The following is a 9524-nucleotide window of genomic DNA, read 5'->3' as shown; positions in this document are numbered from 1 at the left end:
GGGCGCCCCCCCCCCCCCCCCCAACAAAAAAAAAAAAGGTAAGTGGAAACATGTGTTGCAGCTGAACAGACCGTTTCTCGACGGAGGGCAAAGTGACAGATGCGCCAAAAAAAAAAATAAAAAGCAGAGCTTTTTATTTTCTTGACCGCTGTTGCCGCGGCGATGCGCTGTTTGTACCCCAATGACAGAGTTTGTCTCAACATTCGTGAAAACATGAAAACATTGCACTCACATCATCCATCCATCCGTTTTGTAATCCGCATATGTAGCAGTTCAAGACCTGGGGGTGGGGGGGCATCTGCAAAACCTAACAGGAAGTTTTGACTTCCTCTCCAAATGAGCCTAATTTCCCACCTTGTACAGAGACCAAATTTTTTTGACATCCGCAAACAGATTTAATCTGATGTAGTTCAATCTACGGGTGCTTCATCTGAAGATGCTGAGAGGAAATTCATCGAAAGTATTTCATTTCACCAAACGCTGCTGTTCAAAAAGAAAAAAACAACAAAAAAAAAGTTTCCCGCTTTTGAACTTTGTTGTGCCGAGAAGAAAAAAAAAAGGCAATTTTTTTCCTCCGTTAAGAAGTTATACAAATATGAAAGGATGTAAAAGAGTCAAATATTCTGCCTTCTTGCTCTTGTCTTTATTATTTTAAGCTTTAAGGGGCCACAAAAAAGTCTTTATTTTATTCATTTTTTTCCTTCTAATTAATCAGTTGATTAATTAGCGATTGGCATTTCATTCTGCCAAATATGGGAATCGGCCGATAAAAAATTACGGTCATGATGGTGGTTTTTGGACAGCTATTTGTTCATTTTATATTTTTAGGTTGTAATTGATGTCAAAAGTTTGACGAAGCACGGCTCTACTCTTTTCCAGTCCAGCGAGGGCACGACGCAAATGCTTCCCAACAGCTCGGCTGCGCTCGTCAACGCCTCCACGCCGCCGCCGACCGCCACGGCGGAGGAGATCGCGGCCGCCGACCTCATCTCCTCGGCCAACCTTGTTTACTCATTGCTGGCCGCCGCGGCCTTCGTCGCCGGCTGCTTCCTGTTGTACGTCTTTGTGCACACCTACCGGGCGCATCGGCGCCTGGCCTGGCTGGACCGCCTGCTCTGGGCCTTCTGCGGCCTTCAGCTGCTGCTCCTCCTCTTCTCCTTCTACAACGTGGTGCACCGTCCCCGCAGCCTGAGGACGGCGGCGTTGGGCTGCGCCGCGCTTTCCTTCGCCATCAACGCCGTGTCTCTCGGCGGCCTGTTGGTCTTAGCGCTGATGGCTTACGTCCTCACCTTCGACCCGTCGTCCAACTATCTCATGAAGAGGCCCGGCGTCTGCGCGGCACTGGTGGCCCTCACGTCGGCTTTCGTTTCTCTTCTATTGGCCGGCGTCCGAGGACCGGGGGAGGCTCTCTACCGGGAGGCGGACTGTTCCATGGATCCGCTCGACGCTGGAGTTTCGTACGCCGTCGCAAAGCTGTGCCTGACTTTCCTGATCCCTTACGCGCTCCAACTGACGCTCGTGATATGCGGCTGCGTGCGGCAACGCAAATCCAATTGGAGGTTTGTCTCGAGCTCGGACGAGGGTCCGGCGTTCTTGGCGGTGAGCGCGACGCTGCTGTTCTGTCACCTCCTTTACACGACGGTGCTGGTGAGGGGAGCGCGGCTGCGGGCGCGGGGCGAGCTGAGCCACCGAGAGCGGGCGTTGGCGAGCGTGGCCGAGCTGGTTTTCTTCGCGGGGAGCGGGGCCAGCCTGGTGCTCGTGGCCCTCACGCACCGGCCCAGTCGAGAGAGGCTTTGCGGGCTGTTCAGGCGGCTGGCCGACTGCTGCCCGCGCGCGGCGCACCCTCAGCCCAACAGAAACATCATCACGCCGCACATCGAGATCGCAGACACCCTGCAGGACATCGAGTCATAGCGCTCTCCGAAACACGGTCGTCCATGATGCCCAAAGCTTTTCGAAACCACAAAATGGACATCAAAGAGTGTGCGCCCACGACTCTTTTTTGTCTCCCCGCCCCCAGTTGCTGAATGGCACAAAACAAATATGTATTCAATCCATGATCTGATCGGCTTGTGCTCACAAGGTTCGCGGACGTGCTGGAGTTTATGCCGGCTGTCTTCGGGCAGCAGGCGGGGTACACCTTGAACTAGTTGCCAGCCAATCGCAGGGCACGCATAGACAAATATTAAACATGTCAAACCTGAATCTCCATTGTCGTCTCTGTTTGCTCCGTTGTTCGTTTCTTTTTGTGCTTCTTGACTTTGGTCTTTTTTCCTTCCTCCGCCACGAGGTCAACATCTGGGATTTGGGCTGGAGCCTCCTGGACAAAGAACAAAAAGAATGAATATAAGTAGGGCAGGGCGGTGTGTAGTAAAATTAACATTGCTGATTGTTTTTTTTTTTTTTAAGAAGTCGATTTCCCCACTTTGCTTCTAGCAAGGCAAATGACAATGACATCATCAAGTCAATCAAGTGTTGCTTTTTGTTTTTTCATTACCTGGATTTGTTTCACTACTCGTGCAACCAAACAATGAAACCCTCTTTTCCAACAAAGATTCCAATTATTATTTCGCTTACCTCAACTTTTAACTTCTTCCTCTTGCTTTCTTTGGTTTGCTCCACACAATCCTCATCGCCAATTGGATGCAGCTTCTTCCTCTTTGGAGGCTTCTGTTGTGATTTGTCTTTGGCCATGAAACTTCCGAAATACTGCAACAAACACAACACTTTGTATTTATTTTAGTTCGTGACTGTATAACAGTTTTTCCAAAAACACACACGGCGCCGGACTGAAAATAAGTACCTCAAATGACAATATATATAGTAACCGAATAAACGCCATTTCTGTTCATGTATTCTGACAAAATGTTCTTTACTTACACAGCAAGACGCGAACCAAGTCAGACCAGCACACGCTGACTAGCATGCAGCACAACGCGGATATGACGTCACGGTGCACTGCCGAAACATGAATGAATGAAATTACGGTCCTGTGATTGGACGATATTTGCGAGGCGTTCAAGTACTACACAAGACCACGTGAGAATGCCAATCCCGTTCGGAATCCCGTGCTTCTCTGAAATATTTTGTAATAAAACTCACATATTTTGCGTCATACTTTCCAAGCAAAACATCCATAAGAACGACATCTCGAATATTATGACAACTTGTTCCCCAAGGATGGTATAAAAACAGAGGCTAAAACGCACCATACAAAATGAAGAAAAATCTAATGTTTTCAACTCATAGGGTGTTTTACAATTAGAAGAAAAATAAAATAAAAGGAAAACTCCTGCGTTTATGCACCATTGTATGATTCAAAATAATAAAAGCTTTAAAATAAAACAACAGAGGAGTGTTCCGGATCCGTGGTAGGAGGGAAACATTGTGAGGCGATGCGTTGTTTTGTGTCGGAATGATATCTCGGTCGTACAACTTTGTTACATGAACTCTGTGGTAAGGATACGCAAACTGTTCGCTTTCATCGACCTCTGCGTCCTAAAATGATCATTTGCACACACCGTAGGCTACAATGGCTCACGTTTTCACTGTTTTGAAAAGCAGAACTTTCAGTCGTGGGACGTCAATGTTAATTCGTCACACAAATGCGAGCATGAGGTGAGTGCTTCATAATATTTGATGAAGTCTTTTGAACAGCTGGATGGTATCGTGTATTTTAGAATAACCCGACACTGTACTGTGTTCTTACACCTAAGAGATTATGCAAGGAGCTAGTGTCTTTCAGCCCATCAGAAACTGCTATTTGTCCTCAACAACCCTGACCTCAATCAAGTCTAGAACAACTAAAGTGGTCGTGCGTGTGTATGAAAGGGGGTATACAGCCAAAAAGAATGCTGACATTTTCACAAATAATCATTGTTTGGCAGAAACCTCGTTGTTCAAGGATGGTCAGTTCTATGGTTTTTCATGTTTCCATGTAAACATCTATCATCAAATCACGTTTTTGTCAGCAGTGTGCGGCCTCTGACCGTGAGCCATCATTTGCTCGCCAAGCCGAATAAACCTGAACAAGATCTCCAGGAGGAGACGGCTACTGAGCCCATCCGCTTCTCCACTAGCAAGGCCAGTCACAGGACTTGGAAGGTGGAGCGCTCCATGGGGAGCCAGCACCAACGCCCCTGGTGGAAAGTGGTCCCCCTCAGTGTGATCGCCGTGGCCTTCCTGCTGTGGTGCGCCTTGAGGGAAGAGTCGGACATTGATGAGCGGTTGGACAAAGAACTTTACCAGCATTTACCCGGATTGCTCTCCAATCAAGAAAACGAGAAAAATAAATGACATCTGGAATGTGTGTACACTGTCTTATAATAGCAACCGTGACAAATGGCCACTACCTATGTGGACTTGAAACAAAAAACATGGATTAAGCAATTTAAATGTTCTGAACAAATCAGTGTTCCATTTGTGCCATTTAAGTCAACCTTTTCGGGGAAGTGACTTATGAAAAAACAAATCCAATTTTGACAGTCTTCAGCATGAATGCTTGTCACATTGCTACTATTGTATTGCCAGTACGCATCAGTGTATGACTATATTGATAAAGGTAAAATAATTTACAAGCTTTGCAATTTCAAAATGTATACTGTACTTCAAATTAAAGGTCAGTGCTGCCAAAAGGCAGTGTGTGCTCAATTGATCAACCAGATGCACTTCATGTGCTTGTGTTCTGTATTGACTTTGCCCAGCCCTGATCTGCTCAGACTCCAGCTCATTGCCTTGACTGGATGTAAAATTGTGACTTCATTGCCAGTTATTTTCGCCTTGCCACACATGTATAGATTGCTTAAAATGGCTTGCTTAGCCAAGTCACATCCTTCTCCTTGACAGTACCAAAGCTGTCCCAAATGGAAAACGGAAGCACCTCCAGCACTATATAAACATTTACTTTGAACTACAATTTGCACCCACTTATAAATGCTCCAAGAACATAACCCAAAGACTCCAGTTGAGGTAGTGGAAAGTTTATTTACAGGAAGAAAACCCCATGGCATGCACACACAGGATTACAGAAAAAAAAAAAAAAAAGCAGAGAGAAATGAGTTTACAGAGTAGGATTCTAAAGTATCATGAGTATGAAGCACTACTATTGTGAATGACAGAGTGAAAGTTTAAAAAAAAAAAAAGAGAAAAACATGACACATTGGGAGCTGCACAGTCTGATAACAGTTCACAATTTACAAAACCAGTCACCCCCCCCCGCCAAAAAAACAATTTTAAAAATACATTAGGCACGCTCCCCCCTGATTCGCCTGGCCAGTTGGATGTCCTTGGGCATGATAGTCACCCTCTTGGCGTGGATGGCGCACAGGTTGGTGTCTTCAAACAGACCAACCAAGTAAGCCTCGCTGGCCTCCTGAAATGAGAAATAAAAACTGTCAGGACTGAACTGCCCCTGCCTTCCAAAATCTGGTGGATAATTAAAAAAAAAAAACTAACCTGCAGGGCTCCAATGGCCGCGCTCTGGAATCGCAGGTCCGTCTTGAAATCCTGTGCAATCTCCCTGACCAGACGCTGGAAAGGAAGCTTCCTGATGAGCAGCTCGGTGGACTTCTGGTACCGACGGATCTCACGCAGGGCAACAGTGCCAGGCCTGGGAAAAGAAGAGTAAACTTTAAATTAAAAAAAACCTACAGGAAATGGCTCACAAACAGCTTCCATAGTCACCCTTGATTGTATTTGATAAAAAGAGGGGGCTTCCTACCTATATCTGTGGGGCTTTTTGACTCCACCGGTGGATGGCGCGCTCTTCCTGGCAGCCTTTGTGGCCAGCTGCTTCCTGGGAGCCTTTCCTCCGGTGGATTTACGAGCGGTCTGCTTGGTACGAGCCATTAGTCACTGGGTTGACTTGAACAAAATGAAGGCAATAAAACAATCTTGTTAGACAGTAATGATTTCAGATTAAGAATAAAGTCGTCAACTAAGACACTGTGTTCACTCTACCCAAAATAACCGCGAAAACAGGTTTCGTAAAGACGCAACAACACCCATGAGCCCATAAAAGGCAATCAAAAGTAAATGTGGGTTAAGCTCATAAATGCAGTGGCGCCATTAAACTAGACAGTCACGCACGTTCCTTCCACGGCAAAGGCTAACGTTTCGTTTTCAAGTGAGCAAAATGGCGCCATGCAGCGTTGTTGGGGTTAAGTGTGCTTTTATTCAAAACTTCACTCCTTCCTCATACGCAATTTCAGTCTAAAACGAAGCTTCTAGTCTTCGAGAGGAAAAGTAAGTGTAAGATTGTTTCAATTTGCTTTTTAAAAAGGTAGCGTTAGCTTCTTTGCTACTTGCTATGGCGCGCACCTAGGTGTTGACAATGGACACCCAAACACACACACCTAATTAGTTCAGGACACTAACTTGAAAAACAGACAATTAAATCGTGTCTCACATTAACAAAGCATTACAAATGACAACGCAATATTTTTTTTCAACAAAAAAAAAAGAGCAGTCTGCATGCTAACTTACGTTTGTCTTCCTTCCGCGAAACGGAGTGTCTCTGAAATCGCTGACGTTGGGTGACTGCCGCATCGCGACGACCACGCCAGAATTTATAGCATCATAGTACCCGCCTTTAAACCTCAGCGATTGGCTCAAAGGCAACAGTAGTCGAAATACGATTGGCTGAAATGATGAACCAGTTTTCCCTCAAAACGTTTCCTTTGATTTAATGTGAACGTGTTTTTATTACAATATTCTTAAAACGATACAATTTCATGCACTAACTTATGTGTGAATAAGACAGATGTCCTAAAACTCCTAAAAAATGTGCACTTTCTTATCAAAACCCATCGGCAGATCCCATTCTTTCTTGATTAATTTATGTCATTTTAAATTAAATTCACGCCGACCTGTATTCGAATCTCAACTATTTATGGAAAAAAATGCACACTAAGAAGTAGGTAGACCCTCGAGTTTGGTGACTGTTCCAAAATCTTCAGATTGGTGGCCGCAACATTGATTTGTGTCACCTAAAAGATAATACAGGCGGAACACTTTTTACGTTGCACCAATGTTCCTTTACGGACGTTGTTTGGGGTGACGCCCGTGGTAAGTTACGGCGTGAATGAAAAAAATATGAACGTTTTAAAATAGCATTTATGTGTGTGTGATTGAATTTTAGTCGACATTTCCCTGTAGGTACTTGCAGTCACATACGAGATGCGTGTCTTTGAGGTGTTTTTCAGTCATGTAATGTAACAGAATATGTGTAATTGTGTTTTGTGCAAGTACTGAAGATAAATGCATGTATGTGTTTACATGAAACAGATTCTGAAAATTGTCACTTCTGAACTCGCAGTTACAACTTCACCTAAAAAGAAAAAACACCTTCATTCGTAAATACTGGAACTCGATGAAACCTCAACCCTGACGCATGTGGAGACATGGCAGCAGAGACCCCAGGAGTTGTTGGCTGCATCCAAGATGACAGTTCTTCCACTGTGCCAGAGGTCAGCTCGCCACTTGAACAACCCGCCCAATCAAAAACAAAGAAAAAAAAGAAATCTGCAAAGCAAAAAGCAACCCAGGCGCCCAGGGAAACAAGTGAAAACGAAGGGAGTCAAGCGGGCGAGAAGACAGAGCTGGTTCGTGTTTGTTGAACGTTTTCACATTGCTCTTAGTCACCAATCATTTGATTGCGTTGACTTGATGCGTCTCTGTGTTTCAGAGTGCAGAAGAGCAATTTAAAAGGCAATTGGACTGGTGTATTGAGCAGCTGGAGCTGGGATTGAAGTCGCAGAAGGCCACTCCAAAGCAGAGTTAGTATTTGATATATTTCGGCGTTTCACACAATGGCTCTTTATGTGTGAGCTAAAAAAACATGTGTGATGTTCACCTGCAGTGTGTTTGTACATTTTCTGCACTCTAAATTTGAAATAACATCCCATTTTTCAATAAAGGGAGGGATTTTATTTATTTTTTCCCCCCAATCTGATTCATCTGCTTAAGGTTGGAGTTATTCACATCACTCATGGCTTGAGCATCTTTGAGGAAGCCTTTGGGAAGATGTTGTCCTCCCCAAACACGAGCATGTGACAATCATTTAGTGTTTATTTTCCCTGCAGGAGAGGACACGTCTCATGCACTCAAAACACTCCACAGCTCCAAAGCTCCTCTGGTTAAGAAGCGACAGGTGATGCGGGCCATGGCGGGAGACTACAGAAAGAAAATGGAAGAAGAGAAGAGCAAACAGTTCAAACTCATCCAGAATGGTGGGCGTTAGTTCTGTAAGGAGATCTTTGTGTGTCACGACATAATTATTCCCCACCCTCTTTCTTCGCAGAAGTTACATCTGCTCAGATCAAAGTAAAGTCAGAGTCACCTAAAAAATCGTTTTTCCATCGGAGAGCTCAAGCCAAAGGGGAGAACCGGACGCCAACTGGAGCTCACAATGCAAATCCGCAGACTCGTCCAGAAACGTCTGCATTTCCATGCGCTGCATCAAACGAGGAGTTTCGCTTCAACTTTTTGTAATTTTGGATTGGTGACAAAATGTTGGACTAATAAGTTAAAAAAAATAAACATTTGTATGTATTTTTGTTTTCACACATATGTGAAAAGTTTTCATAAAACACCAGAAACGACTTTTTAGGCTGGCACAATATCTTAATAACGCTCCCTCCCAATATTTCCACTTTGTTACTTCCGGTAAGCAAGAAGAACCGGAAAAGGCGGGGTTTCGGTACGCACATCAACACGACTTTAAACGATGAGGGCAAAATCAATCGCCGCGAGAAACAAAATCATATAATACATATATGTATGTTCATATTTTAGTCATTACTTTGACGACATGGCACACTCTAAAGTTGGACCCCTGAATAGCTAATTCGTTAGCGAGTAGGTGACCAACTGTCTTGTTTTCCAAGTTGAAGTTGAAGCTAGCCCGAGAAGCTAACTTGCCGTCCAACACGCTTAACTCTCGCGGTGAATGTCAAAATACTCGTTTTTGGGAAAAAAAAGTGACGAAAAGGAAGAGGACGACAATGTCGGAGCTCAGCGACGAGGCCAGCGAGTCCGAGCAGCTCGGCGTGAGTCTGTCCCTGTGGCTGGGAGAGTCCCCGGTGAGCGCCGAGGAGCTGGACGTCCCCCTGGACCTGCACACCGCCTGCTCCATTGGGCAGTACGACGTGGTGGCAGAAAGCATCCAAAGGTGCACACCATCGCCTCTGCTCCTTGATAGTTTTTGTCGCCTAGGGCAGGGGTCCCCAACCTTTTTTGCCCCACGGACCGGTTTATGTCAGACAATATTTTCAGGGACCGGCATTTAAGGTGTGGCGGAAATAATACAACAAAATAATATGGTATGAGCTGCATGAAAACGGTGGTGTTTTCGAAATATAATAATAAACACAAGGAGCGTCTAATCTGGCCGCAACACTCCAATCGCTATGGCAATGTTTAATGCCTTCAAAATACGATACAACGCAAATTCAAAGTGCATGAAAATGACCACTCACCACAGCCCCGAGCTTGATTTTCTGCAACCAGACGGTCCCATCTCGGGG

The 9524-nt window shown here is 45.0% G+C and overlaps 6 protein-coding genes across 9 annotated transcripts in view; 4 read left to right on the top strand and 2 right to left on the bottom strand.

Moving 5' to 3' along the window:
- chlsn (cholesin) overlaps nucleotides 1-2982 on the bottom strand; it is a 5090-nt gene extending 2108 nt beyond the window's left edge. The window contains exons 1-3 of one of the 2 annotated variants that reach the window (XM_019893779.1): nucleotides 2881-2982; nucleotides 2578-2709; nucleotides 2201-2320 (exon numbers count right to left, since the gene is read on the bottom strand). In XM_019893779.1, coding sequence (XP_019749338.1) covers nucleotides 2201-2320; nucleotides 2578-2694 — 237 coding nt within the window. In that variant the 5' untranslated portion in view covers nucleotides 2695-2709; nucleotides 2881-2982. Of the gene's footprint in view, nucleotides 1-2200; nucleotides 2321-2577; nucleotides 2710-2876 lie in introns of both variants that reach the window. The other variant, XM_019893780.1, reaches the window with a different exon arrangement.
- On the top strand, nucleotides 801-2106 carry LOC109530197 (uncharacterized). The gene is made up of 2 exons (XM_019893777.1): nucleotides 801-1948; nucleotides 1985-2106. The coding sequence occupies exon 1, from the start codon at nucleotides 901-903 to the stop codon at nucleotides 1912-1914; it is 1014 nt and encodes a 337-aa protein (XP_019749336.1). The 5' UTR covers nucleotides 801-900; the 3' UTR covers nucleotides 1915-1948; nucleotides 1985-2106.
- A 421-nt stretch (nucleotides 2983-3403) lies between the features above and the next one.
- uqcc4 (ubiquinol-cytochrome c reductase complex assembly factor 4) lies at nucleotides 3404-4634 on the top strand. Of its 2 annotated transcripts, none has more exons than XM_019893782.1 (2): nucleotides 3404-3618; nucleotides 3972-4634. In XM_019893782.1, exons 1-2 carry the CDS (start codon nucleotides 3533-3535, stop codon nucleotides 4294-4296), a joined length of 411 nt encoding a protein of 136 aa, XP_019749341.1. In that variant the 5' UTR covers nucleotides 3404-3532; the 3' UTR covers nucleotides 4297-4634. The 2 variants fall into 2 exon arrangements, with proteins under 2 accessions (XP_019749341.1, XP_019749343.1); XM_019893784.1 differs by having other exon boundaries at nucleotides 3405-3618; nucleotides 3975-4634.
- A 329-nt stretch (nucleotides 4635-4963) lies between these two features.
- h3f3d (H3 histone, family 3D) lies at nucleotides 4964-6584 on the bottom strand. The gene is made up of 4 exons (XM_019893781.1): nucleotides 6484-6584; nucleotides 5720-5862; nucleotides 5455-5608; nucleotides 4964-5371 (listed from the first exon to the last, which is right to left on the bottom strand). The coding sequence occupies exons 2-4, from the start codon at nucleotides 5845-5847 to the stop codon at nucleotides 5243-5245; spliced, it is 411 nt and encodes a 136-aa protein (XP_019749340.1). The 5' UTR covers nucleotides 5848-5862; nucleotides 6484-6584; the 3' UTR covers nucleotides 4964-5242.
- A 338-nt stretch (nucleotides 6585-6922) lies between these two features.
- On the top strand, nucleotides 6923-8550 carry cunh8orf33 (chromosome unknown C8orf33 homolog). The gene is made up of 5 exons (XM_019893795.1): nucleotides 6923-7065; nucleotides 7316-7601; nucleotides 7685-7775; nucleotides 8082-8228; nucleotides 8300-8550. Exons 2-5 carry the CDS (start codon nucleotides 7401-7403, stop codon nucleotides 8488-8490), a joined length of 630 nt encoding a protein of 209 aa, XP_019749354.1. The 5' UTR covers nucleotides 6923-7065; nucleotides 7316-7400; the 3' UTR covers nucleotides 8491-8550.
- Nucleotides 8551-8632: 82 nt separating this feature from the next.
- The window catches only part of anks3 (ankyrin repeat and sterile alpha motif domain containing 3), a 5250-nt gene continuing 4358 nt past the window's right edge, over nucleotides 8633-9524 (top strand). The window contains exons 1-2 of one of the 2 annotated variants that reach the window (XM_019893787.1): nucleotides 8633-8856; nucleotides 8980-9169. In XM_019893787.1, the coding sequence (XP_019749346.1) occupies nucleotide 8856; nucleotides 8980-9169 (191 nt within the window). In that variant the 5' untranslated portion in view covers nucleotides 8633-8855. The remainder of the gene's footprint in view (nucleotides 8857-8979; nucleotides 9170-9524) is intronic. The other variant, XM_019893788.1, reaches the window with a different exon arrangement.

This window comes from Hippocampus comes, unplaced genomic scaffold (assembly GCF_001891065.2).
Source record: "Hippocampus comes isolate QL1 unplaced genomic scaffold, H_comes_QL1_v1.1 scaffold31, whole genome shotgun sequence".
NCBI lineage: Eukaryota > Metazoa > Chordata > Actinopteri > Syngnathiformes > Syngnathidae > Hippocampus > Hippocampus comes.
The sequence above is the reverse complement of the archived record's forward strand: the minus strand, read 5'-3'. Positions and strand labels throughout refer to the sequence as shown.

Bases quoted from the DNA above. Each gene is read 5' to 3' on its own strand.
- LOC109530197 (XM_019893777.1), top strand. From the start codon at position 901: ATGCTTCCCAACAGCTCGGCTGCGCTCGTCAACGCCTCCACGCCGCCG.
- uqcc4 (XM_019893782.1), top strand. From the start codon at position 3,533: ATGGCTCACGTTTTCACTGTTTTGAAAAGCAGAACTTTCAGTCGTGGG. The intron at 3,619-3,971 runs GTGAGTGCTTCA...CGTTTTTGTCAG, and splicing joins CACACAAATGCGAGCATGAG to CAGTGTGCGGCCTCTGACCG.
- h3f3d (XM_019893781.1), bottom strand. From the start codon at position 5,847: ATGGCTCGTACCAAGCAGACCGCTCGTAAATCCACCGGAGGAAAGGCT. The intron at 5,609-5,719 runs GTAGGAAGCCCC...TTCTTTTCCCAG, and splicing joins AAAAAGCCCCACAGATATAG to GCCTGGCACTGTTGCCCTGC. The intron at 5,372-5,454 runs GTTAGTTTTTTT...TTCTCATTTCAG, and splicing joins CGGCCATTGGAGCCCTGCAG to GAGGCCAGCGAGGCTTACTT.
- cunh8orf33 (XM_019893795.1), top strand. From the start codon at position 7,401: ATGGCAGCAGAGACCCCAGGAGTTGTTGGCTGCATCCAAGATGACAGT. The intron at 7,602-7,684 runs GTTCGTGTTTGT...TCTGTGTTTCAG, and splicing joins CGGGCGAGAAGACAGAGCTG to AGTGCAGAAGAGCAATTTAA. The intron at 8,229-8,299 runs GTGGGCGTTAGT...CTTTCTTCGCAG, and splicing joins GTTCAAACTCATCCAGAATG to AAGTTACATCTGCTCAGATC.